Here is a 26,713-nt window from a genome sequence, read left to right on the forward strand (position 1 = left end):
ACAGAACAAGCTTCCGCCATTTAAAAAAAAAAAAAAAGATGGTTTTACTTTATGCCTTTATTTGATAGTTGACATGGAGAGATGCAGGGAAAGGAGGGGAGAGAGATGGGGGGGGGTGACATGCAACAACCACCCTTACTATTAGAAATTACTTTTTATGTACAGTACAATACTAATTTGCACCAGCAAATATGCTTCGGAGGAAATGTGATCCCGCCTTGATCATCTTTTCTATTAACATAATGAGTTAATGTTGTTAATTAACATATCTGGCAAGTCACAAAATGTTTGTACTGAACGCGTCAGTAAAATGTTCACTTGCAAAACACTTCATTTGTTTTCCTATGATTTCTGCTCTTGTAATACAACATTCACTCGTAGCAACTTAAGCATTAGCACTAGTTATGTTCAGGCACGATCAGCAGGTGGTTAAGATTCGGGAACTATCTTAGTCTTGGTTTGGTACTGAAAAAGTCAGCGGTGACCCGACGCATTAGCCACAAAGTTTTTAACTGAAACCAAGAGCTTTCCCTTACCTAAACTTTTTTGTACCCCCAACCATCCAGCCCCAGTATGGTACAAAAACAACGTGTTCTTCACTCAAAAATGTTGGCTGTGATCATACTCGAGGCAGCAAAGATATTTATTTAATTGAAAAAATAAATTAGAATTATATAAATGTAATTCCTAGGAGAAATGTTTGGAAACAAGCGTCCCCTGCCAGATGCCAACCAGGGACATTGTGGTCCATGATTGATGCAGTTGCAGTTCTCTCTATGTAGGAATCAGCCGCCTGCAGCTGGTTCAAAATGCAGCAGCGAGGCTCTTCACTGGCATCAATAAGAGACACCACATTTCTCCTGTACAGGCCCCTCCTTTACTGGTTACCAGTGAAACACAGAATGGTTTTAAGATTATTTTATTTGTTTTTAAGGCTCTGCATGAACTAGCACCAGCTTATACATCTGATCTTCTCATGCCCTAGTCCACCTCCAGACCCCTCAGATCGACTGACCAATCCCCGCCCCCACCCCCCTAAATTAAAATCCAGGGATCATCAGGCACTTTTATATTGTTGGCCCTAAACTGCGGAACAGTTTCCCCCTAACTATCAGATCTTTCCCTCCACTCATATCTATAAACCCATCTTAATAACAATCTCTTTTTTTTAGCCAGGGGCTACTTTGTGTCAGTTGGTAATTACACATCTAAGTATAGAAAAAATGACAAGTGGAGTTCCCCAAGGCTCCATCCTCGGGCCCCTTCTGTTCAACATCTAGACGACACACTGATTCATATAATGATACCACCAGGTGACTATGGTCCCGTATAAGCCCCGAGTTTCCAAAATTTCCTCCAGTTAAGCAAAGAGAAAACTGAAATAATTGTTTTTGGAGCCGTAGAAGAGCCATTAAAAGTCAGCGCTCAGCCTCAGTCGCTCATGTTTAAGACCACAAACCAAGCCAGAAATCCTGAAGTAGTCATGGACTCAGACCCAAATTTTAACATCCACATTAATACAAATACAAAATCAGCCTACTATCACTATGAGAATACATCAAGAATGAAAGGACTTATGTCTCAGAGGGATTTAATAAAACTTGTCCCTACGTTTCTCTGTCAGTAGACTTGATTACCGTAATGCTGTCTTTACAGGTCTGTCTAAAAAGTGGATCAGTCAGCGGCAGCTGACCAAGAATGCCGCTGCTAGAGCCCTCACTAGGACCAGGAAAGTGGATTACATCAGCCCAGCTCTCAGATCTTTACGCTGACTTCCTGTGTGTCAAAGGACTGATTTTAAAACACTACTGATGGCTTATGAAGCACTGAATGATTTAGGGCCAAAATACATTTCTGAGCTGCTACAATGTGAACTGTCCAGACCTCTCAGATCGTCTGGGATCGGCTTGCTGTTGCTTTTATGAACCGCATATCTGGAACAAACTCTCAAAAACATGAGGTATGTTCAGACTCAGGACATAAGACTTTTGTATTTGCTGCTGCATTTCGTTGAGTTGAACTTGAACTGGTTATCTCCTGCCCCGTGGTTTTTGTTATCCTGTTCTGTCTGTTTTGTTCAGCTTTAGCTTGTTTTTATCTTCTACTTTATTTTGCCCTTTTGAATCCTATTAAAAAGTGTCTTTTTTATCTTTTATAGCTTTTATATATTTATATATAAAATATATATATATTTTTATAATGTCCCGTGTTTCCTTTCTTTTTATATTGCTTTTTGTGTAAATCACTCTGAATTGCCTTGTTGTTCAAAGGTGCTATACAAATAAACTTGCCTTGCTTCTTCTCTCTCCCGTAGTTTTGTTTTTTCTCGTCTCTCTCCTCTCTCCTCCTATCGCTTATTATTATTATTATTATTCTATTCAGTCTGATTATTATTAGTAGCCTATTTATTAGCCCTATTATTGTGATGATTAATTTTATTATTAGTCTCATTATTATTATACATCTTCATGGGGAACTCTTATTTTGCTATGTTCTCTTCCCTCCCTTCTTGTCCTTGTAATATTAATTGGGTCCGAATGGGTCTTTATTATTGTTTCTCTAAACCAGGTTAAGAGCTTATCCAGGTTTTTTTGAAACCAGGATATAATGAAGACAAAATGGGGACACTCAAAGACCTGATCATACACAAGATATTAATGTCCATTAAAACGCACTTAAGATTTTTTTTGGCCTAAAAAAAAAAAAAAAGTGAGAGGAAGTTGCTACTGAAAGTTGTGACTTCAGAGGACGAATGTCAAAAATCACACCGTTGCACATGTACAGTTTATACCCATGTCCGAACCGGATGACGTGGATCGAGCTCAATGCTGGAGACTTGAGACTCCACATCACAGACAGACAGGAATGTGACTTCACTTCAATACTGGCATTAACCCACCCTGCCCCTCTGTCTGGCCGTCTCTGCTTTTAACTCATTTACCTCTCCCAACCTCGTATTCGCTCTTTTTTATTGGCTCGTCTTTTTAACCGCACATCCATCCTCCCTTAAATCCCCGGAGAGAGAGAGAGAGAGAGACACTAATGAATATGCATTGGGATGAGTCAAAAAGAAGTTAAGCTCTCAGTTAAAGGATAGTCTCCGCTTTCTTGCCGTCTAATTATTCCTTTGCCTTCTCTCTCAATTCCTCTGGTCGTTTTCTATCTTTACCTCCTCCGTCTCTCTCCACTCAAGTAATGAAACATTTTTTTAAAGAAAAATCACACAAAAAAACAACAACTAAAAAAACCCAAACAAACATAAAACACCCAAGTGTCATTTCTATGTTACTTCTGCCTTTTCTGAACTTCTTCTTTTTATACTTACTAACACAAGGCTGCATTAGCAGTCACACACTCACTCGTTCTTTTACTTCTCTCTCTTTTAAATGAAGTTAAATGAAGAAAAGCCTGACATTACACACACACACACACGGTCTCTAAAGAGGATGTCAGAAGTATTTAGTCTGTCAATTGCAGACGTCTCCTCTCTCTTCCACCCAGCAAAGCACAAAACATGAGGGAACAAAGAGAAAAGTTGAGAGGGAGGATGAGGTGAAAGAGAGAGAGAGAGACAGATGGACATGTAGAGAGAGAGAGAGAGAATATGTCAGATTTGATGTTATTGTGTGCATGTCATGATTTCCAATCTACGGCTGGTTTGATTGACAGGAGGGGAGGGCTGAACTTGTTTAAGAGCCAAAACAATAGAAACTAGAGAGCAGTGAACTCAACCTCCACTGAGGCTGCACTGTCCTTATTGTAATGAGAGAAGTGTTGTTCATCTGCATCTGAATTTCAAAGCTTGACTCCTGTCTTCGAATATCGTGGCAGACTTTTATCCACTGAGTTATAACCATTTCAATGTACAATGTACACTCACCGAGCACTTTATTAGGAACACCTGAGCACCTGCTTTTTCACGCAATTACCCAATCAGCCAATCATATGGCAGCCGTGCGATGCATGAAATCAAGCAGCTGCAGCTCAGGAGCTTCTGTTAATGTTCACAAAAAACATCAGAATGAGGAAAAATGTGATCTCAGTGACTCTGACTTCAGCAGGATTGTCGGTGCCAGACGAGCTGGTTTGAGTGTTTCTGAAACTGCTGATCTCCTGGGATTTTCACGCACAGCAGCCTCCAGAGTTTTTACGGAGAGTGGTGTGAAAAACAAAAAACATCCAGTGAGCAGCAGATATGTGGACGGATGAGAAAGGTCAGAGGAGACTGGCCAGACCGGTCGGAGCTGACAGAAAGGCTACGGTAACTCAGGTAACCACTCTCTACAACTGTGGTGAGCAGAAAAGCATCTCAGAACGAACAACATGTCCAAGTTTGAGGTGGATGAGCTAGAACAGCAGAAGACCACGTCTGGTTCCAGTCCTGTCAGCCAAGAGATGAAACCTGACACTGTAGTGGACACAGGCTCACCAGAACTGGACAGGTTAAGACTGGAAAAACGGAGCCCGGTCTGATGAATCTGGATTTCTGCTGAGGCGGCAGATGGTAGGGTCAGAAAATGGCATCAACAGCATGAGTCCATGGACCCAACCTGTCGTCCAGGCTGGTGCTGGTGTAATGGTGGGGGGAATGTTTTCTTGGCACAGTTTTGGCCCTTTAATACCAACCAATCATGGTTTGAATGCCACAGCCTGTCTGAGTATTGTTGCTGACCATGTGCATCCCTTTACAGCCACAATTTACCATCTTCTAATGGCTACGTCCAGCAGGATAATGCACCATGTCACAAAGCAAAAGTCCTGAACTGGTTTCATAAACATGATAATGAGCTCAGTGTACTTCAGTGGCCTCCCCAGCCACCAGATCTGAATCCACTAGAACGCCTTTGGGATGCGGTAGAATGGGAGATTGGCAGCGTGAATGTGCAGCCAATCTCACAGGAATGTTTCCAACATTTTGTGGAATCCATGCCACAAATGAAGTGAGGCTGCTCTGAGAGCAGAGGGAGGCCCTGCCCAGTACTAGTGTGGTGTTCGTTATAAAGTGCTCCGTGAGTGTATGGCCAAAGTATATGGAAACCTGAACGTAACAGCCGTTTATCACTGTTGAACGTCTCATTTCAAAACATGTTTATTAATCCGCTGCTATGAAAGCCTACATTCTTCTCTTTTTTTTTTCCCTTTCTTGTTTTAAACCAGATTTTTGAACCTGATTGCAGGGATTTGTTCCCATTCAGCCACAACAGCATCAGCCAGGTCCAACACTGATGTTGGGCGATAAGGCTTGCCTCAGAGTTGGCGTTCCAGCTCATCCCAAAGGTGATGGATTTGGTTGTGCAAATGAGCTTAGCCCATGTAGAAAGATACATTGCACCAAGGAATTCTGAATAAATAGAAAAACTGCTTCTACACCTCACAGTCCTTTACTTGGGGGCAAAAACACAAGGTGTTTTATACATGGCTGTATACAAACTGCACCGAAACTAATTGTTGCAAAACTTTTTAAACTTGGGTTACAGCTGTTAGATAGTTTTAGAAATTTCAGACAAACAGGGCCGAAAATAGAACCTCCCTGGTGTAATAGCAATAGGCAGATAGTGACAACGCACTGAACTCTCTGCTGTAGCATTCTGTGAACCTAAGCCGCCTAAACCATCGCATGTGCATACTCAAACTCAAAACGGTCACGCATGAGGATTGAGATGGAATCATTTTATTTAGCAGTATTTTGGTAATTGAAGTGTAAAGTGTTGAGGAGCATCCATGCATCAGCTGGGTTCCCTTGTTATGAAAAAAAAAGAATGTAATTTTTCTTTTTGAACTTGGTTACTAAATTGTGGCTGCACAGTTACACACTGGTTCGTGCCATTATTCATAACGTAGGAGTCAGCTGAGCAGGAAACAAAATAAATAATTTTTAATCCATAAGACCATAAAGTCAAAAGTCTTTTAAAAGTTCATGGTCAATATCCTAAAAACTTCTAACAGCTCAGAAGTCAGACCTGAGGCGAGTATTTCCTCACAAGAGGAGCTGAAAAGCTTGATTCCAAATAAAAGCTTAAACACAAAAGTAACACCCACTATTTCTGAATAACTGACAATTCAAATAACACTACTTCTATAAATTAAAGTAAGAAAACGTATGTCCTTGTTTGACCATGAGCTGGCAGGCTTCACACACTCGATCACTAGTACTTGAGAAATTCTGAATGATGAATGTTTTCCTCCAGAATGGAGAGAAGGCACTTAAAATTATACTTTTTTTTGTTTTGTTTTTTTAATAGACTCTAAAGCATTTTCATTACCTTTCTATTTCATTGGACAGAAATATGAAAAAGAGAAGGTGGACAATGGCTTTAATCTAGATACTTGAGTTCTCTGAAAAAACACTGAATCAAATCCAAAATCAATTGAAGTGTAATAAATAAAATGTGGCACATTCCTCTATCAACATACTTCACGATTCCCCTCTATAAAACCTCTAACAACTACTTTCCTTTAAAAACTCAGGTCAAGTCCAGAGAGGAGGGAAACAACAGCAGAGCAGAGGCTTTGAACTGTGAGAAGGTTGGTGATTGATTTATCAGGCCTGTTCCCTCAGAGCCTAATTTCTAACCACAAACAGGAGAGGACTGATCATATGCGAGCTCAATTCATCAGCACAAACGCGACGATGTACAGTTCGCATGACTGCAAGCTGAAAAATGTATATTATATAGTTATATATATAAAAAATAAACACCATATAACCCAACATAATTTTCAGATCAAACATATTACCTGTGTTAAAATTTGGCAGTGACAGAGGGATTTCCTCAGAGACCGAGGTCATTTGGCTCAGATGTATTCTGTATCTTTTTCTATCGACAACGATGCAGTTGATATGCAAAATTAGATCAATTAAGATCACAACTGCCTCTCTGTAAAGCAAGGTTTTCTAAACTGTTAAGAAGGTGCTCAGAGACTTAGGGCCAAAACAGTCAGAGTTTCCGGCTGTGTGTATTAAAAAAAAAAAAAAAAGACTGCTGAGTCTAGCAGATAGTGTTACATCAGGCTCCTCATGTTTTATTTGGGGGACATGAGCTTATGTGCTCTAATAGATGGTTCCCAGTTCCAAAGGTTAGGCTGAACAAGCAGCAGAACTCTATTACTTCTCAGTCTACATCACTGTTAAACAAATATGGACACAGCAGGCCAAGAGTGAAGTCCAATTAGCCAGAAAACGCAAGAGAATGGTTGAAACTGATTTAGAGCTGCTGCGGTGAGACTCAATGCGATGTTGAAATGGTACCTGTATACAGTATATCAGCCAGTGCATCGGCAGCACTGAAATGAACTGCAGCCGTTCGTGTTGTACTCGAATCTGCGTGTGTTCCGCAGGACATCTAATCTAAATTTTGTCTCTATCTACATCAATGTTTCCTCGTGGATTTTAAAAACAAAACCTCTTTCTACTGGTGCCAAAAATGTTTGGCTTTCACTTTGGCTTTTATGATCTGTGTCTTGGCGGCAGTTCTAAAAATTCCTTTAAAATCTGATATTAAAACTCCACCATTCAATCTTTGTTATATTAAGCATGGATCAAATTACCGTGTGATGTGAAAGGTGTTGTTTGTAGTATCAAATTCACAGAGAATGATCACCAACTCTGCAATGGTCCTCTAGCTATGGAGTTTTTCAGCCTCTTTAAACTCATGGTTTTTGGCCCCAATTACCAGGCTGCTGTTTTAATCCAGAAACCTCTGATAAACCCACTGTACACTACCTATCCAGCACCAAACAGCTGATATACAAAGTGTGTGACCAGTTGGTGAAGAAAGTGGAACATCTAGTAGCTAAAGTGCCGGATGTTTGGTGGAGACCAAACCATAGCTAAAAGGAGGGTGAAGACTGGACTTACATTCATCAAGTGGACACAAACACGACTCAAAATGGTTGTTGATGTTGCTTTGTATCTTCTGGATGTGTAAACAAGCAACTGTTTGCTAACTTGTTCGCCATGACAACTTTAAAAGCTGATGATAGGTCACCGTTGTGTTTTCAGCTTGTTCTGCTGCCCCCAAGTGGCCACAAAAATCAATCAACGCAGCTTAAAGTTTGCGTTGACTGACAGGCATCCCACCTTGGACAGCTAGAGCCAGTAAATTTGGATTTTATTGCTACAGTAACTGACAATGTTGGCCACAGAGGTAAATTCATATTAACAAATATGAAAAAGTCCGTCACAGCTGAAGTTGTCATGAACATGGAAAATACCTTCTTTGTCTATTCTTGTTCCTCTAAACAAGAAAAGGTTTCAGAAAAGAAAAAAAGAAGAAAAATAAGAAGAGAAAAATTAAAATTTTTGAAAAAAAGAATATAGGTTCCATGTTTTTAAATTGCATAGCGACCGTGTTCTTACAGGTTTAATCACTTGTATGTCATGCACTTGACTCCCCATGTCAAAAATAAATAAATAAAATAAAATAAAATAAAGGAGGAAGGTGGAATATGCTCCAAGTGAGAACATAAAATGAATCACTTCCTGCAAAGAAATGGTTAACGCGAGTGTTAGAGCACCAAATGGAAAAGCTTTGAGGAACTGAATACAGCATGAACGAATGTTGTGATTACAGCAGTCAAAGAGAAAAAAACTCGAACTGTAATGAAACGTTTAAAAAATTGTTACTAATATTCTGAGCTCTATAAATGACCCTGAATTTACATCTCAGGCCATAAAATTGTCTTAGTCTGGAAAGACCAATGGTCCTCACATTGGGAGGATTTTCCTCTCACACACACACACACACACACACACACGCACACACACACACGCGCGCGCACACACACACTTTTACAGAGGAAAATCCAGAGAGACAGATCAGAGAGTGTGCGAGTTCAGAGAGCTCAGAGAGAGAAAACTAGAATCCACAGCGATACAACCGTTCCTCTGGGCTTTGAATATAAAGTTCACACACTCTAGGAGAACGTGTCTGAATGTGTTTGTATGAACGAAAAGGAAGAGAGAGACCGAAAGAGAAAGAAAAATCTGCGTGTCTCTGTGTGTGTGGGGATAACACCTGCAGGGTACACGCTAATAACATGCACCACTGAAGCGCACACGGAGATGAACTAAAGAACCCTGTGCAGGCCCGAGTCCACGTAGTGGCCCAGATTACACTATCTGCTCTATACATCTATCTGTAGGTCTGTAGACCAGTTTTTGGTCGTTAATATACACGGATACCATGAGGAGAATATGGATGTCAGAACTGGTAAATTCCCCAAACCAAAAACTGGCAGGAAAAGGAAGGAAAATGTTTTGGGGCCAAGACTGAACTTTATGTATCAGTAACTCAGTGATGACATGTTTATAGCTGCCATTTAGGTGGTGCTACTAGTGGAGCTTTGGCTGAGCAACAAGACCAATAAAGATGTGAGTGATCAAGTAATTTTACTGGTTTATTTATACCACAGAATGGTTTCCATATGCCACACGCTGCTGCTTTCTCATTCTCACAAGAGTTGTTGGTGCACTTGGACACTTTAGTCCACGCCGTGGAAAAAATCCCCAAGAAGCACGCTGGAAAGCCACCCAGGCGGCGTGGGGTCAAGGGAGACTGTCCTCCCAGGAAAGCCAGCAGCATCAGTTGTTTTAGGAAGTGCCCAGAAACGAAATGTGTTTACATCCGAGCGACAAAACCTTCCAGCCAGGGCAGTCTCTGGCTGGAATTCTGGTGCCCCGGGGGACACGTTCGCTGGCGACCTTGAGGGGTCTTACGGCCGTCCTGACCACGTTACAGTATTTTATTTAATTCAGTTTTTTTTTCCGTTCAGTTTGCACAGCTTTCAGTGCACGCTTTTGGCCTGCGCCAGAGACAGAAGGATTTAGACAGACACTCGCTGACCTCAGCATCAATAAAATACCAAACTAAACATCGGCACTGTAGAGGTGTGTTCACTCGCTAAGTATCACTGAAACAGGTACAAGAATAACTGCTTGCTCGCTTTGTTCACTGCTGCTGTTTTATAAGTGAAACTGAAACTTACCCCTATTATTGTGTGTTTTGCGGCTCAGTGAATCACTCCCTCTCCGAGCCTTCAGTGTTTTAATGGGGCGATTGTGAAAGCCGTCATTCCGGGAGCAAACATCTCGATTTATAGCTGATAGGCCACGTACTGCACATCAAAGTGCCTGGATTTATGTTAAATTCATTTTCGTTAATTTCATTTATGTGGATTTCAGCCTAATCGCTTATCATTACAGGCTTTCTTGCGTTAACACCACCAACTCAGTGACCGCATGGCCATAGTCAAGGACACACCTGTGCGCATACGTTATTATCCGTATCCCGATGATGATTTACCTCGGTGTGGATCATATTACATTGTTTGCATGGCACATAAGTTAACTGGTTATTCGTGAGGGATTCTTATATCGAAATAGCAGCTTAGCCCCCAAATGTAATGGGGCGCACTGGACGTCAGAGACAGACTTTTAAAACTAGACTGGGGGCAATTGTTAAATGTTTCTAACAATATCCATGCATGGCAACTAGAGTATGGGTAAAGTTAGGAAAATATCGTGGTCATGGTTAAAGGCCAAAAAAAGGAAACATCAATCCCACGTCGCTACGTGAAGGGTGCACTACTTCCTACTGTACATTGCCACTGAATGTTGACTTTGGACATAAATAGAGAATCGTCCAATATGAACATAATTTCAGGGGATATTGTGTTATTTATTTTACTTGCGTCTTTAAATGGATGCTGGAGATAAAACAATTTCAGGATATTGTTCTATGTGAAAGCTGAATAGAACAAATTTCACAAGGGAGCCACATTTATGGACAGTAATTGCTAAGGTTTGCAGCTGCACATTTAAGAGCAAAATACAATAAAAATACACATAGGAACCCTGAGGAGGGAGGCTAGTACTTTCCATCAGTCCGCCTTAAAGTGACTCAAAGCATAAAACCCTCCATTCACCAGCAGAAATGTTGAAATACGGTCTGCTTTTCCCAGCCCATCATTGGTAAAGATCTAATTTAAACGGTAAAGTGGAGATACTCTGACTGAGCACTTAATTTAGAGCAAAGGGCTGTAAAAACAAGATGAACTTTCTTGATCCCCGAGGAGAAACTGGGTCATTACAGCAGCTCCGAGGCTCAGAGCTGGCAGCGAGATGGTTCGCTGTTCAGCAGGCTGAAAACTCTGCTGAGGATGTTTATACGCTGAACACTGTGCTTGATGCAGTCACGAGGAGTTAGAATAATGTGAATTAGATACGCATTGTACCTGTGCCTCTCATTCTCTCTTTCCTTTCAGCATGAATGACTACATCAACTTACAGATATATTTATGAGTCAAGCAGAAAGTCCAGGTTATGTGCCTGCGCATCAGTAACTTCTGATTCTTGCCAAGAAATTGTCCCCGCTAGACAAATTGGATACTTTTCTCTGCAGGGTTTTTATGAAACGCCCCGAACAATACAGTCCTTTTTGTGAATCTGCTCATCATCTGACTTTTATTTTGTTTCCTCTTCCAGACGCTACACAAAAGAAGCTCAGTCTGGCTTTTCATTTTGCTTTGCACACAATTTTGGTTTTGATTGGTTTAAAGACTTAACTGGTGAAAACAGCCAAAATATTAGGACATGTCGGAAGACAGACCGTTTAAAAACCCTTCTGTTCGGCCGTAAAAGTGCTGAAACTTTGTGAGTTCGGCAACAAACTTCCTTGCTTTACTTGCCAAGAGCTGTCTCCAGTGTTGGAAAGCTACGCCAATGTAAACTCTTGTTTTGCCACAATTTCTGTCGCTTCTTTTCCTCTACTGAAGCTAGCGTGCTAACCAGATAGGCCCCGGCCCGTCTCGCCACTTTAGGATAGCGAGTCACTGTAGCTTCCGGGCTGCCTTTAGCCCCACATGAGAGGATGAAGAAGTAGCGCATGAAGGAATGAACCTGCTGAACTTGCAACCTCTCTCCTAGACTGGTAAGTAAACAGCTGTTAATGTTAACGCTGGCGACGTAGCGATAGCGAAAAGTTACACATAGCTGCTTTAATGCGTTATCATGCGTGGACATCTTAAATTTCCTCTCGATAAATCAACCACAGAAATGGGCTCTTCAGTCTAACCGGTGCTGGCTGCACTTCCAGCGCTTTAAGGGGTGAATTATGGTGCACGTCACGGTTACACAATGACTGCTGATGAATCCTGAAATACGAATAAGAATAATCAAAATGGCCAACTATTTCACAATGAATGAATTAAAGTAGAGTGTAGGTTGAGGTTTGGAATCTTATCTATAATTTAGCGCTGGAATGGAAATATCTGTCAGTTTAATGGTTGCAGCTTTGGTTTTGCAACGGATGGGATGTTGTTCGAAGAAGAACCAAAATTATATATGAGCTTTGGTGCCCAGTGTGCATATTTTCATTTTGTGTCCGTGAGTTCATTATCTATACATAGTCACACTCTTCAATATACATGTATAAATGTGTCTGTGTGTGTGCCACCTGCAAGGCACATGCAAATAACATGCATCACTGCAGCACATACACTAACCGAGCATGTGCTGTCCTACATACAGCGCACAAACACAAAGAGATAGACAAACACGTCCAAAGGATGGACTGGAGCAGGGGGATCAGAGGCGCGTGTCAAGACTTTTTCAAACCTCCAAATGCAACATTTTAAATGTCGGTTAACCACTACAAGCAAATGCAGAGGGACACGGACTGTAAAACGGAGAAAGAGCGAGAGCTAGTGACACAGACAGATCGGATGACAGGGACAGCTAGCAGGAAATGCTAGATCCCATCACACATGCGCACACACACACACACACACACACACACACACACACACACACACACACACACACACACACACACACACACACACACACACACACACACAAAAACAGGAAATGTGATTGACAGCTCCCCTCAAGGGGTTTAGTGAATAATTCAGTACAGTCTGACGGACCGACAGACAGCAGAGCATCAGACAGAGAGACAGACCCACAGACAGTGAGACGGGCAGACAAAGAGACACACATACAGACATACAGACAGGCAGGCTGTGGATCATCAGAACTTCCCTCCAGGCATATTTTTATACATAATCAATAACTATTGAATTTTACATAAACCCATGTACGTTTACAGTCCTGGGATTTTAAATTCTTAAAGAGACGTGTTTTGAAATTCAGTGAGTTCCTTCACCTACTGCTGGCCACCACGAGCGAAGCACAGCAGAAAACACTTTGTAGGCAATAGCTAGCCAATCAGCTTAAAGCTAGCAGTGCTCGTTAGCCTTGGACGCTGTGTCCTAATTCCACAATACATTCTAACTCTGTACAATGTGTCCTATATACTAATCTTTCAAGTCTACGTTTTTGCACTTAGTGTACGAGAAACCGACATGCTTCGCCATTTCCTATTACTCAACAGAGAAATGTTTTGCTAAGGACGTAATAGACGTTTTTTAAGATCTTTGTGCAGCTGTCTCACTAACATTCCCAATTTATTCTACCGCGTTTTCAAACCTGCGTTGTTTAGCGTCGCTCTGCGTTGATCTGTCGTTGAATCTGACTCTGGCTCTGGATCTCAACACGGCAATCCTACTTGGGCGGGGACCAAAGCAACTGCATGGAGACCCTTTAGAGGAAGTATTCTGGTCACAAAAACGAACCCTAGAGCCGTTTTTTTCATTTGTTTCAGAAATGTGTATCTACTTCAATCGGAGAGGCTGTCCTTCCATTAAAAAAAAAAACAATCTGATGGCTAATTTGTGCAAGCAGCGTCTTTATGACACACAGTTACGTTTTCTTGTTAAGAGACATCTGGCGGTTGTGTGGGACGGCGTCTGTCTTTATAGAAAATGCCCCAAAACAACATTCAAGTGACAGCGCCCTCTAGTGGCCGTAGTAGTTATGACGGGAGGAAAGGAGGAAGACGGGTGACGTTTGTTATTGAGTGACATAGTTGGCGTAGGGAGAAAGTCAGTGTTGCAGTCCACGTTGTCTCTTTTAACCACAACCACGATGGCTCTATAAACCTAACCACGTGTTTATTATTGTTACCATGACAACGGAGGTCCTGTAGCCTTACTTAAAGTACTTATTTTAACCCGAATCACCATCTTTCCCTAAACCTAACCAAACCTTTACCACAGCATATTGTCAAGCTATAACAGTGTTCATCTGCGGCATATCTCCCGCTGCCATAGTGGCGCCATTTCACTCCTATGGGTCGCATCAGAGGGTATGGACAAACCACCTTTATCTGACCTTTATCTGATCTGACCCAACCACAAGTTGTCCTATGCAAGTTTGAGCTGAATGGCTCCCATGGCCTAGGTGTGCTCTGCAGACTGGGTTTGCAGGATTGGTGAACAGCTGCAATCAGCCAGCTGGAAAATTAATCAAGGTCTAATCAGGACTAGAAACGAAGAAGACATAGCTGCTGTTAATGACGCTTGATACTTGGGCAGGTAGGAGGATTTTCACGACTTCCTTCCTGTGTTTACTGTCTCGCTTGCGCCTCAGACACATCTAACCAGGGAGCAGAGTTACCACTGGTGATGCATTTTGGTTTGCCTGAAGACGAAGCACGAAGTTTGAAAATGCGCTCAATTTTCTTCAGCTGTGAGTACAACCTCCATTCCCTCAAACATTGCACTGACAATGGTGCAAACATCAACAGCACACTCAAAAATTCAAGCATCTCCAGTCAGAAAAATGACTGGTGAGTATTTTTAATTTGTCCCTTTTCCAGTGTGACCAAGCTTAAAACATGCTTAGCGGTAGTGTTCAGTTTAGATAGGGGGTTTTTCATTGAGTATTTTTATCACATCCTGCTGCTGTTTCACAGTAAGAGTCTTTCAGGCAGGTGAAGGGATTATGGCTTAAGATTTAAATTTTAATTTAAATTTTAAAAATTCCTACCTGCCACTTGTGGTTCCCATAACCTGAGAGCTCGTTCCTGGATGCTGCTGCTGCAGTGTCTGGTACTATCTCCTGACTCTGGACCGGCACGCTCTTTTCCTCCTTGCAGGCAGTTCATGTTTTCTTTAGTCATACAAGTTGAAAAATTGAAGATTTCTGTTACGAAGTCCAAACCGAATACCGGAGGAAAGAAAAAAAAAAAAAGGAACTTGCACTGAACTTGCCAAATATTATTTCAACATCCCACGGACTTCGGCCACTTCCAGCCACGCTCTCTCCAGCTCTCCCCAGGTGTGTCATTTCTGCAGCTAATTAACCATCAGACCCCTCCCCCCCAATTATGATGTCATCTCTGACCTCTCACACACCTCGGTCTAACAAAAGACAGTTCCATACACATATTGTCATAATACACCACTTTTACAATTTGTCTCCACCATATCGGTTTACTACCCCCATTGTGCAGCAGCTGTGACGCAGTACGTCCACCAATGGACATCAATCAAACTGCGACTTTGGGATGACACCAGTAAAAGAGAGAGCCTAACACCCACTTCGGCATCTTATTATTGGCTTCTTATCTCTTTTAGAAGGGATTTTTAAAATGTTATCGCCACCTTACAAGGCTCTGGATGGTTTAACGCCTCCATACTTTGTCAGCTGTCCCTCCCTCCATGTGCCTAGCTGGTCACTGAACACTACGAAATTAAATTAAGTATGGAGATGCAGCCCTCCGTTGATCAACATGCCCAAAAACAAACATGTCATGCATCGTCCGTAAATGCCTCTAAGAAACATCTTTAGTTTTTAACCTCCCTTTATTTTGTATATATCCTTCCTTTTATTGAATCCTACCAAACCTTTATTCTTATTTCATTTAATCTCATTTTAAATTGTATTTTTCTTTTACTATTATTATTGTAAACGGTTTTATTTAACTTTGAGATTTTATTTGCCAGCTTTTGATTTATTTGTTGAAATATTGTAAATCTTTCTTGTATACAGGATACAATTTGATTTAAAGCAGTCTGAGCTGCATTTTCTGAAGGAAAGTTTTTAAAAAGCAATATTTCTTCAGCTGCCTCGCCACCATCCACAATTTATTGTAATTTTTTGCAGCTGCAGGCAGCACAGTGCATTGCACAAAGGAAAATAGTATACTTATAAATTACTTTTTCAAATTTTGTTTTTATTTTTTATTTTTGAACCTTTGCAGTGTTCAGTGTTCACATTACAGACTCAAATTGTGCTTAGAATTAGTCTGTAGTTTGGAATACAGTATGTAGTAAGAATGACTTGGTATTACAACAGTAATCACCGGTGTCTCTCAAAGGTCGATCAAAACTCTCAAAAGTAGAAACAATTATTAGATGCGGACTGACACAAACCGGAGCAGCAGTTTGTCGTGGAAACCTTTGCAGCACTGAACCAGCGGTGCAGGGCTCTACGAAAAGGGCTGATGTTAAGACAAACAAGGAAAGATAAGAACAGGACAAGACGATAAGGACGACCCTCCTGCCTGCGATGGCTTGGGCCCCCAAAACACTTCATCTGCCCATGTTTGTACGATGGGAAGGACAGAAAACCAACCTCCAGGCCTGAATGAAAGCCAGAGCTACGTTTTACATGTTTACAGAGGACCACGGATTATAAAGGTAAAAGATCTGACTGCTAACAGGTTATTGACACTCTTCCAGTCACTCGTCACCCTCAACAGCCACCGTTTAAAGAGTAATAGTTACTGAGAGTCACATTTGTGAATGAACAGAGAGGCAACCCCTCCTTAAACACACACACACACACACACACACAGATTTGAATGATTCAGCGTATTGAGCTACATTGAGGCAGCCAGTTAGCCACTTGGGCTGATTATTAGCCACGTCCAGACAGGCACAGTCAGACCACTGAGCTGAGTGACCATTTGGAACCAGTTCAATTACTTCTCTCTTGGTTTGACTGATCTAGTCTGGCACTGACAGGAACCAATTGGATTGTCCTAAAAACTGCAGCGCTGGCTGACCACTGAACTCCAGATGGGACTGAAGCTGATGCTTTGTTGGTCCCTCCGCCCGCCTGACTACCTGTCCATGAATCTGCCTCTCTTTCAGGCTGTCTGTATGTCGGTGAGGGGGAGGATTTTCCTTCAAATACCTTTAAAAACAGGAAGAAGAAAGTCTGAGTCGCTTACTATTTTTAGAAAAACACAACGCTCGGCAGATGCGGTCACAAATAAAAGTAAAAAATAAAAGTAAACATTAAATTAATATAAATGTAAAAGAGTAAAATCTATGAGACAAAAAAAAAAAACACAACGTCAGCAGATGAGAAAATGTTTATACAGTCTGCTGCCACGCAAGCGGCTCTGAGAGGCTGCAGTACTTGGAGATTGTGCTCTGAGCTAAACGCTAACTGAGCGTGCTAACAGGCTCACCGTGACAGCAGTGTTCACCACGTTCACCATTTTAGTCAATTGGAGTGTGTTAGCAGGCTAACGTTTGCTAATTGGCGCTAAGCACAAAGTACAACTGACGCTGATGAGAATGTCATTAGTTTGGCAGGAAAAAAAAAACTCTGACCTTATGATAGCTCTAGATGAAAAGTTAATTAATTCATATCTCAAGGGCTGCATCCAGCAGCCGTTGAGATATTTAACTCTGGACCAAAGTGCTGGACTGACCAGTAGGACTGAGATTCCCAAACCTAGAGCCACACCGCCAGCATGGCCAGAAAGTCTAGTTACTGCATTAGGCTTCAGCCAATATGGGCCGTTGTATGCTGACTATAATTCCAGTGTCTCTGAAGAAGAGCTGCTAAAAGCCAGTATTGTGTGGAACTGTTCGACATCTTCAGACCTGAACATAAGAATACTGGAGTAATTAACGCTGACCGAGGTAGCATCAGCTATTCAAGTTGAGGACATTCTAGCCACTTGACACTGGTTAGTCAAGTTCAGACATTGGTTTTTTGTAAGATTACAAAATTATTTTCAGTTGGATTTGAGACGAAAGCTCAAGTCTCACGGCCATCCAAGGTGATGAATTCAAAGATTTTAAAAGATTTGAGTTTCAACTGTGACACAGAGGACGAAGTAGAATACGACAAAGGTAAAAATAAAGCGCTTTGTTTTCTTTTTACGTTGTAGTGTGGAAATAAATGCACGTTCCAATATCCCAATCTGTCCAAATATCAGAAAACCAGTACAACTACAACAAGTGCACATACGAACACAAATAAGTGACCTGCTGATGAATGAATTAATGTCTTCAAGTCAGGTCAACTTTATTTATATGGTCAAAAATCACAGATTTGTGTGATGACCCCTTCACTAGATATTTATATTGTATCTCTGTTCTAATTAGCAACGTTACAGATTTGGTATGGATGAAGAGCAGAGGTTAATGAAGGTCACTTTAAATCTATTTGTAGTCAGTTGATAGCTTTAAAATCCAACATCAATTAATCCTCTTACTCATTGTTAATCATCAGTTTGTGATGCTCAACAAAGTCAAGATTATTTTGTGATAAAGTGCTAACGTTATCTGCCTCAGCTCCAGTTAGAGATTTCCTACAATCCCCAGAATGCCTTTCAACGACCCCCAGATAAACAAATGCGACCTTGCTGCTTTTCAGCTGTGGATTTCGAATGTAGATGGAGAAAACGATACAAGAGCGGAGCGTGAGTCTCCGGTCGAGAAAAGATGAGTTGACCTTGATTCAATCCTTAACCTGTCTTCATACTGCAATGCATTCTGGGGCTCTGTCCTGCTCCCGGGGCTGTGAATACTGGCCTGCGTGTCTCTCGGGATGGATTTTTCCACACATTGTTGTTAAACACCATGGGGAAAATGAGAGATTGACCTAAACCTGATGTTTTAGGTCAACACTAAATCCTCTGCTCTCACACGGCCGCGGAAAATATCTGGCGATTATCGGTAATATTCAGAAGAGAAAAAAGTGTAAAACAGACAGTAATCTTCACTATGTTCTCCGTTTCTCTATCGGTATTTACACTGATTAACACAGATTTGTCCTTTAATGGCTGAGAGACGAATGTAAGATAAAGACAGAGAAAGATAAAAGTTGGCAAAAAGGGGGATTTTTCCTTAATCCTGTGACTTGAACATTGAAAAAGTACTAAGGGCTCAGTGGGTGTTTGCTGATGCCCTCTCGCAGAAACTCATTTATTTTCTAGTGTAGTTCTATTTAAAAACAATAGATAAAAAAAAAAAAATTATATTTCTAATCAGAAGATGTGCAAAATCCTAGAAGATTTTCTGAAGGAATACATAAGGTCAGTGTTCATTACAAACAGGCTGAATATTAAAGCCTGTGTAGCCTGCACGATATGCAGCAGACAGACACAAACACAAGGTGTTGCTCATCTTCTCTGAATGAAAAAAGGTTAAATGGAGATTAAGGATTCATCTGATACTTCGGACCGTCTCTCAGTTTTACTAAATCTAATTTGCACTGCAGAGACTCGGAAAAGCTTCGGCAACAAAACAAGAATGACCCTTTAGAAGGCCGCAGCTACCTGAGATTATAAGGTTAAGGCTGAGCTGGTCATGGTCAGAAGAAACCAGCGCTGACGGACGGCAGGAGGCAGGATGCAACACAGCAAGGAATCCAAAGCACTCGGGCTCTCGGAGAAATTGAAGTGTCAGCCCCTAACCCCAACCGCGTAGTGGTGGAGGGCCGTGGCGGTAGGTTTCCATCCCTAACCCCCGACTGCAGAAAACAAATACAGAAACAACAAAACCTCCGGTCCAGTGAGGCTAGCTGCTGCTGTGATTTGATCGAATTTAGGCGTGTCCCCGAATGACAGTCCAGTTAGCGTTTCTTTTCTTTTCTTTCAGCTCAACCTCTTTCTGCCATCATCTCGTCCACACGCTGGCTCCGCCAGACAGCCCCGATGGCAAAGTGACGACAGGTTTCGTCAGGTGACTGACGCACGACACGAGCTGCAAAATTTTCCACTTTTGCGAATTACAGCGTAAGACGCATGTGGGTTTCATGCTTCGGGAGTGGATTCTGCAGAGCAAATCGGGTGGGTCAGATGTGAATTAAGAAACCAAGACTTCACACCTTCACTTTTCCTCTAGCTATAGTTCTCAGTGATTAGAGGATCAGATTTGGATCCGCACGGGAAGGAAGAAGAATCTGAAATGGGAATTCTCAGCATCGGTTGACTCCAATCTGAGTCACACTGAGCCCAGTCCAAGCCTCCCGGCACCAACTATCACATTAAAACCAACTCATTCTCATTCTCCAGCTCTCAGCATCTTATTGTTGTTCATTAATGCAGTTCATTACTGAGTCTGCATGTAATTACACTCGTGTGTGAATTCCCACATGCTCTATTTCAGAATTACTTGATGTGATGTGAATCTTTTTTTTTTTTTTTTAATTCCTAGTCTTTTCCTGTCCTCTTCGACCTTGACAGACTGGTCAGAAGTCACCTGCTGCCCTGGGCGCCTTTGAGCCCTGGGCGCCTTGACCTTCGACCTCTCGGTCGAGTTCGAAGGCGCAGGCGGCCGGCTGTATTCATTTCTTTTCAGACGATGACGAAACTGCTCTGTTTTCCTTTTTTTTAAATCCATCACATCCGAGAGATTTTTCCCGTCAGGATCTGCGGGTTAGAGCAGGGATTTAAAACTACTTTCTGGGTGTGTGTTTCGAGAGGTTTTCTCTGTTCCCACAAAACGTTACATGGTTGTTCGCAAGGCCTCAACATTGGTGCCGCATTACTCACGTCTCGTCTCAGTCTCGAGTCTGACACCAAGCTATTGTTTCTGTAATCTCAGGCTGGTCTTGGTCTCGTGGGTATTTTGACTCGGACTCGTTTCGGCCTCCGTTCTCTCTGTGACAGTCCCTGGTCTTGACAAAATCCAGTTGGCTTTTTACCAGCCACGGCTGGTTTTGTTTACACCCCCCGAGTCTGTGTGTGTGTGTGTGTGTGTGTGTGGCAAGATGTGGTCCTGGAGACACCTACTGCAGCGGGAACTGCCACGGAGGCAGTTTTTAAGTACTTAAGCAGGTGGTGATATGTCTGCCTGTCTGCCCGTGGACAGATTTCGTCGCCGCGATAGCGTCACAACCGAGCAAGATACAGTCACCAAACTTTGCAGGTGTGCGCGGCTGAGATCAAAATGAAGGCCCAGGTCAAAGATGGGTGCGGTGCAACCCGCGAGCACTGAGTACTCGTGTAATAATGCAGTAAGGACTACTGAGTACCCAGGGGCCGGAACCTCGACAGGTGCCACGGCCGGTGGGATCCCATCGTAAGATGGTTTTCCCGCCCGGCATCACTGGCTGCTCTCGTAGCAGACTAGACAGACCGGTCTGCCGTCAGCCGGGTTCCAGTCCACCAGAACTCTTCGGCTCATGTTCTGGGGTGCATCTTTTATCGCAGGCGTCCTTACTTTAGGCCGGCGGCTGCCGAAAATGTGCGGAGAGATGTGTTCATTTCAAGGCTACTGTGCGATGGTGGAAAATGCACTCAAATCCTTTACTTAAGTGAAAGGACCAGAACTAAAACGTAAAAATACTGTAGTCCGATATTCAAGTAGAGGTCCTGCATTTAAAAATCCTACTTAAGTAAAGGTACAGCGGTATTATCCGAAAAATGTATTCGAGTATCAGACTAAAAGTACTCTTTCTGCATTATTAGGCCGTGACTGCTGCACTGATGTGTCCTGTCTGTACTGTAGCTCTTTTACTGTTTTACCTGGTTGTGGTGGATCTAGTTTTTTTAAAATACACTCAGGTAGTTTAGCCCAGTTGTTCCCCAACTTAGGGGTTGGGCCCCCCGTTCCGCGGGGTCCCCAGACAAATCTGCGGGGTCGTGAGTTGATTAACGGGGTTGGAAAGACGTTCTGCTACGCAAATGTTCATTCATTTATCTGACTTTTTCTCGGATCTTTGCCGTTTTTTTTTTTTGTGAGTAAATGGAGGGTTTACATCACTGGGCCTGGAACTATTGTTTAAATCTGGGAAGTTTACTGGCGGAAATGCTAACAACACGTGGACATCTGAAACGGGACAAGGGGCCCAACGAGACACGGCCTTCTCGCAAAGGGGGTCACAGGCCAAAGGGACTGGGAACCAGTCGTTTAATCTTCAACAATGTGTTGTGTTATATATGCTTATTGTGTGTGTGTGTGTTTTTTTTTTTTTTTTGATGTGAAACCTTAACATGAAAAGTAACCTGTAACTATATCTGTCAAATAAATGTAGTGGAGTAAAAACTATGATAATTCCGGAAACACTCCGGTAACAGCACCAGGAATCTACAGTGGCTGAGTAAATGTAGTGTCTTGAGTTTTTCTCACGTCACGTCGCGGCTCCCGTCCCTGTCAATTTTTTTTTTTTTTTACCTCGGCGCTCTCTTCCGATTTCGACCGGTACGTCGGACGCGCTCTCGTCGAACTTAAACCCGCGAAGTCTGCCGACTTGGCGACGGGGCGGAACCGGAGCACCACGACGCGGAGTCCTGCTTCGGGACACCGCCGAGGTCTCGAGGTCTCGGGCTGCTCGGAAAAAAAGCCAACGCGCCGTCCCACACGGCGCGGACGCGGTTCTGGGAGGAACCCGAATCGAAGCGAACCTCGCATCTACCCGCGGTTCGAAGCAGGGGACGGGGCATGGGTCTGGACGCGTTCTGGGTGGGAAGCTTCTTGAAAGGTTTTGCCCGTGCCTCCTCTCCTTTGACAGTCCCCAACCCCCCCTCATCCAAAACCGGACTGAGCGCGGAGGAGAAAAAGGATTCCGATTCAGGAACCACGACAGGAAAACGGCCGGAGGAGAGAGGAGCAGCGGGGTCTGGTAATGTTCCTGCCAGCGCCGTGACAGGCGGAGGCTTCGGGGGGAAAGGGCACCGCACGTCGGAGCTCAGCGGCTGCACGCAACCGTCCGGACTCGGTCACGGTCGGGGACGAGAGGGACAGCGGAGCAGGAAGGGCTCCCGGGTGAGAGCGGACGCTACGAATCCAGCTTTTCGCCAAGACTCTCTCTCCTTTTCCCCGCGGGGTTTCTGCACATCTCTGTCACCGGTGAACGTGGAAGAAAGACAATTTTTCCGGGGGGATGAGCGCACACACATGCACGTGAAGGGACACAGACGCACGCACGCACGCACGCAGGCAGGCAGGCACACGCGGACACATGTAGCGAGCAACTACACACGCGCGTTGGGAATGCGATGCTCACACGTGCACCGCGCACTTCTCAGACACTCGCCGGCGCGTATGCACACACGCGCTCACGCACGCACCGCACACCAACCCAGCGGGCTTACCTCCAGACTTGCCCCAGCTGCAGGACGTGAAGCACGGTTTGAAAGATCCACATGCAGACGGTGCAGCACCTCTGACGGGACCCGACTCTCTCTGCGGTGGCAGGCGGGCCAGGAGACGTGTAAACCGGGGTCGCGTTCGCGGCGTTCCCCGCCGCCGCGCTCCCACCGCGCTGGTCACTGTCCTTGGTGCTTAAAGTGCTGTCGCCCGCTGTGACTGCTCCGCCCGCCGCGCCCGCCGCTCCCGCCGCTCCCGCGCCGGTCCCGCCGCCGCTCGCCGCTCCGTCGCCGCCGCTCAGCTCCGAGTAGTCATACACGAACCACCTGAAACTCAAGACCTGGACGACGGCGGAGGGCACCACGACGAAGACGAGCGTCAAGCCGAACCACCAGTAGTCGCCTCTCAGGTAGTAGTCGGCGGCCAGCCACAGGTCGGTCGCGCCGTCGGAGAAGAAGACGAGCAGCGCGCAGAGCACCCAGCAGCAGTCCAGCGGGGTGAAGGGCTTCCCGCCGGCGGCGGTGCTGCGGGGCCGGGCGGCGGGGTTCCCCGGCTCCGAGAGGCTCCTGGGTGTGTTGTCATCTTCCACAGACACCGCTGCTCCATCCGACTTAGCGGCCATGTTGGTTAGGATAGGAGAGAAAGACAGAGAAAGAGGTGGGGAAACGGGAGAGAGAGAGAGAGGGAGGGAGAAGGGAGGGGGCTGGCTGTGTGCAGGAGAGAGAGAGAGAGAGAGAGAGAGAGAGATTACATCATAACTAGCCTCATCATCAGCCAATTAATTGTGAGGCATCATTCCTAACAGCGCTTTTAACACCGTGACACCAGGACATTCAGCCTGCACACGGACAAAACCCGCAAACAGCCGTGACCCGCGGGGCTTTTGTTTTGGGTTTTTCTCTTCATCATCATCATCATCATTTAAAACCCCTATTATTAAATCCGCTCCAGTCGCATCATCCCGTCTCTGCAGACGAGACCGTTGCTAAACTCGTATTCAGGTGGTTTTATATGCAGCCGGTGCCGAGGATCGGTGTCTGACTTGGCACTGTCACTGGTGGGGGTGGGGTGGGGGTGTGGGCGTGTGTGTGTGTGTGTGTGTGTGTGTTGGTGCGACACACACACACACACACACACCAGTGCTTAATGCTGTAAACCAGCGAACGTTTCACATCCTGTCCACCTTATTCCTGTGCTGGTCTCCCTCCAGACGATAAATTGTTCCAATGTGCTGTGCGATTAAGTCAAAAAGAAGAAGAAAAAAAGAGACAAAGTCGTAACCCCGGGGAGGTTTTGAGACGATGCAATCAGCAGTCTTTATAAAAGTGATATTTTTTCGGTTTTACTTATGGAGAGAAAGGTTTTGCTGAGGTTTCGTCCTGCTGCACGTCCAGACAGACGTGTAAATTCAGATGAGCTCTTCAGTAAAACCACAGTCTGCTGTCTCACGGGAACAGGGAGGTTAAAGGGTAACAACGCTGTTCTTTCTGGGTTTTTTTTTTTCTTTCCTCTCTGCATACACTCAGCAATAGTGGTAGATTACCAAAGGAATCGTTTTTCCTTTACTCAGAGGACGAGCCTGTTGTCCGCTTGCTCAGTGTGAAGAACACAGGAGGAGACAGCGACCGTGGGATTCGTTTTTTTCAAAACCACAGGTCACCTGGCAGACAACGTTTTTACCCTGGTTTTCCGGACGACCCCGATGTGAGTTCCAAGATAGGTGACGCTGTGGCCTACGGTGTTTGAGAAGTGCTCAAAACAAGTGCGTGTTCAAAGACCATTTATAAATCACTTCGGTGCAAAATCCTCCGAAGGGTTTGAGCCTGTATCAGAGGATCTGAGTTGAAAGGATACTGAGGAGACAATGTCGGTCTCTATTGGTCATCCAGTTCTCCAAAGTATGGTTCTGGTTAAAAACATCTTTTTTAGCCAAAAAACCTGCAAAAAAAATCTGCAACTTGAGGATTTTACTCAAGGAACTATAAAACCAGGAATTTTCTCCAGGGTAAACATGTAAACGTGTCCTGGAGTTACGGGCCAAAGTCTTTGCTGTATTTTGGACAAATCAGTCAAAAATAAACAGACTGAGATGTTTCTGGCATATTTTTTTTTGGCTTAAAACAAGTTGTGTTTAAAAACACTGGGTTTGAGGCCAGAACCGCTGGTTTTCGGTCTAAGGCCAGGACATCGTGTTTTCTTGTACCACTGCCCCACCACTTATCGGCCTCCGAAACTCTGCCTGCTACAAATATGGAGGTCTCGCAGTTTTCCTTTTTTTCCAGGCCGACCATGGATGTTTGAAAGTTGAGACACATTCAGTGCTAATAGTTACGCTCGCAGTCTGTAATGGATTATATCGAGGTTGGTTAGTGCAGAAATGCAGAAAAAAAAAAAAAAGGAGACGTCAAACATGATATATCTCGTTACAAAATAAATAATGTAATTCAACTAATCAGTGACATCTCTGAGGTCTTTGGTACGACTTGCTTAAACGGCCGTTACTATATGTTTTTCTTACTGTTAAAAAAATGCCAACACCAACGCTACCTTACTTGGACACTCAACACCTTGCGACTACCTACCCTTAACCCCTGGCACCGCGACCATTTAGTGCATTAATGAGTATTTCCGGCACCGGGAAGGTGTGTGTGTGTGTGTGTGTGTGTGTGTGTGTGTGTGTGTGTGTGTGTGTGTGTGTGTGTGTGTGTGTGTGTCTCTCTGACGTGAGCCACGCGAGTGACGTGAGTGCGTGGAATAAGAAATCTCAGGCTTTGGGTACAAAGACGATCCTCGTTACTAGGATAACTCCGTTCTCTGTTTTGTTCTTTTTATGGGAGTTGCTGAAAAAAAGAGCATCACCAGACGTCCCCTTCCAGAGTTCATCAGCGTCAGTTTTTAAAGGGGGTCATTTATTACTCAGTGTTTTCCATGGGCTGGTCCCGATCGTACCGGGGCAGTGACGCATAAAAGCAGACAAGACACGGAGCAACTGGTCTTTTTTTTGCAGCAGTGACCGTACTAATTGAAAAGATCTCGTGAACTCTGAGCAGAAGAGGCCATAAAACTCTTTGGTGAATTACGGCTGTGCGCTTCGCCGCCCTCAATAAACTAATCAGCGGCCGCGTTTCCACATCGGGGCCGAGTGGGGGCTTATCGGAGCCGGGGTCAATCCAAAATGTCTGCGGAGCAAGATATAAAGCCCGGATTGTTAATCTGAAGCTATCGCTCCTCTCACAAGCCACCTCAGCGGCAGTCGCATCTGCAGTGGTTTTTCCGGGTCCTGGCTCCGCCTGGCCCTGAACCGGAGACTAACGTGATTTGGCTAACGAGTGAGGCTGCGTGACGAGCCCCTTACAGGCCTTGAAATGGAGACAAGAGCCCCCGTTACAGCAACTTCCTAACTCTTAAGATCCTGTCTAATCTCTTCATTCAAATCGTGTTCGGGGACTGAATTTGAAATCGTAAAATAAATTCCGTCCTGGATTTCCTTACATTATTAACCTATGAGTTAAGCACCGCATGAGGCTTG

General features: G+C 43.9%; 1 protein-coding gene across 1 annotated transcript in view; it reads right to left on the bottom strand.

Moving 5' to 3' along the window:
- The window catches only part of xkr7 (XK, Kell blood group complex subunit-related family, member 7), a 73,075-nt gene extending 49,269 nt beyond the window's left edge, over positions 1-23,806 (bottom strand). The window contains exon 1 of the mRNA XM_040153424.1: positions 23,190-23,806. Within this exon, the coding sequence (XP_040009358.1) occupies positions 23,190-23,806 (617 nt within the window). The remainder of the gene's footprint in view (positions 1-23,189) is intronic.
- Positions 23,807-26,713: the final 2,907 nt, after the last annotated feature.

This window comes from Xiphias gladius, chromosome 18 (assembly GCF_016859285.1).
Source record: "Xiphias gladius isolate SHS-SW01 ecotype Sanya breed wild chromosome 18, ASM1685928v1, whole genome shotgun sequence".
Taxonomy (NCBI): domain Eukaryota; kingdom Metazoa; phylum Chordata; class Actinopteri; order Istiophoriformes; family Xiphiidae; genus Xiphias; species Xiphias gladius.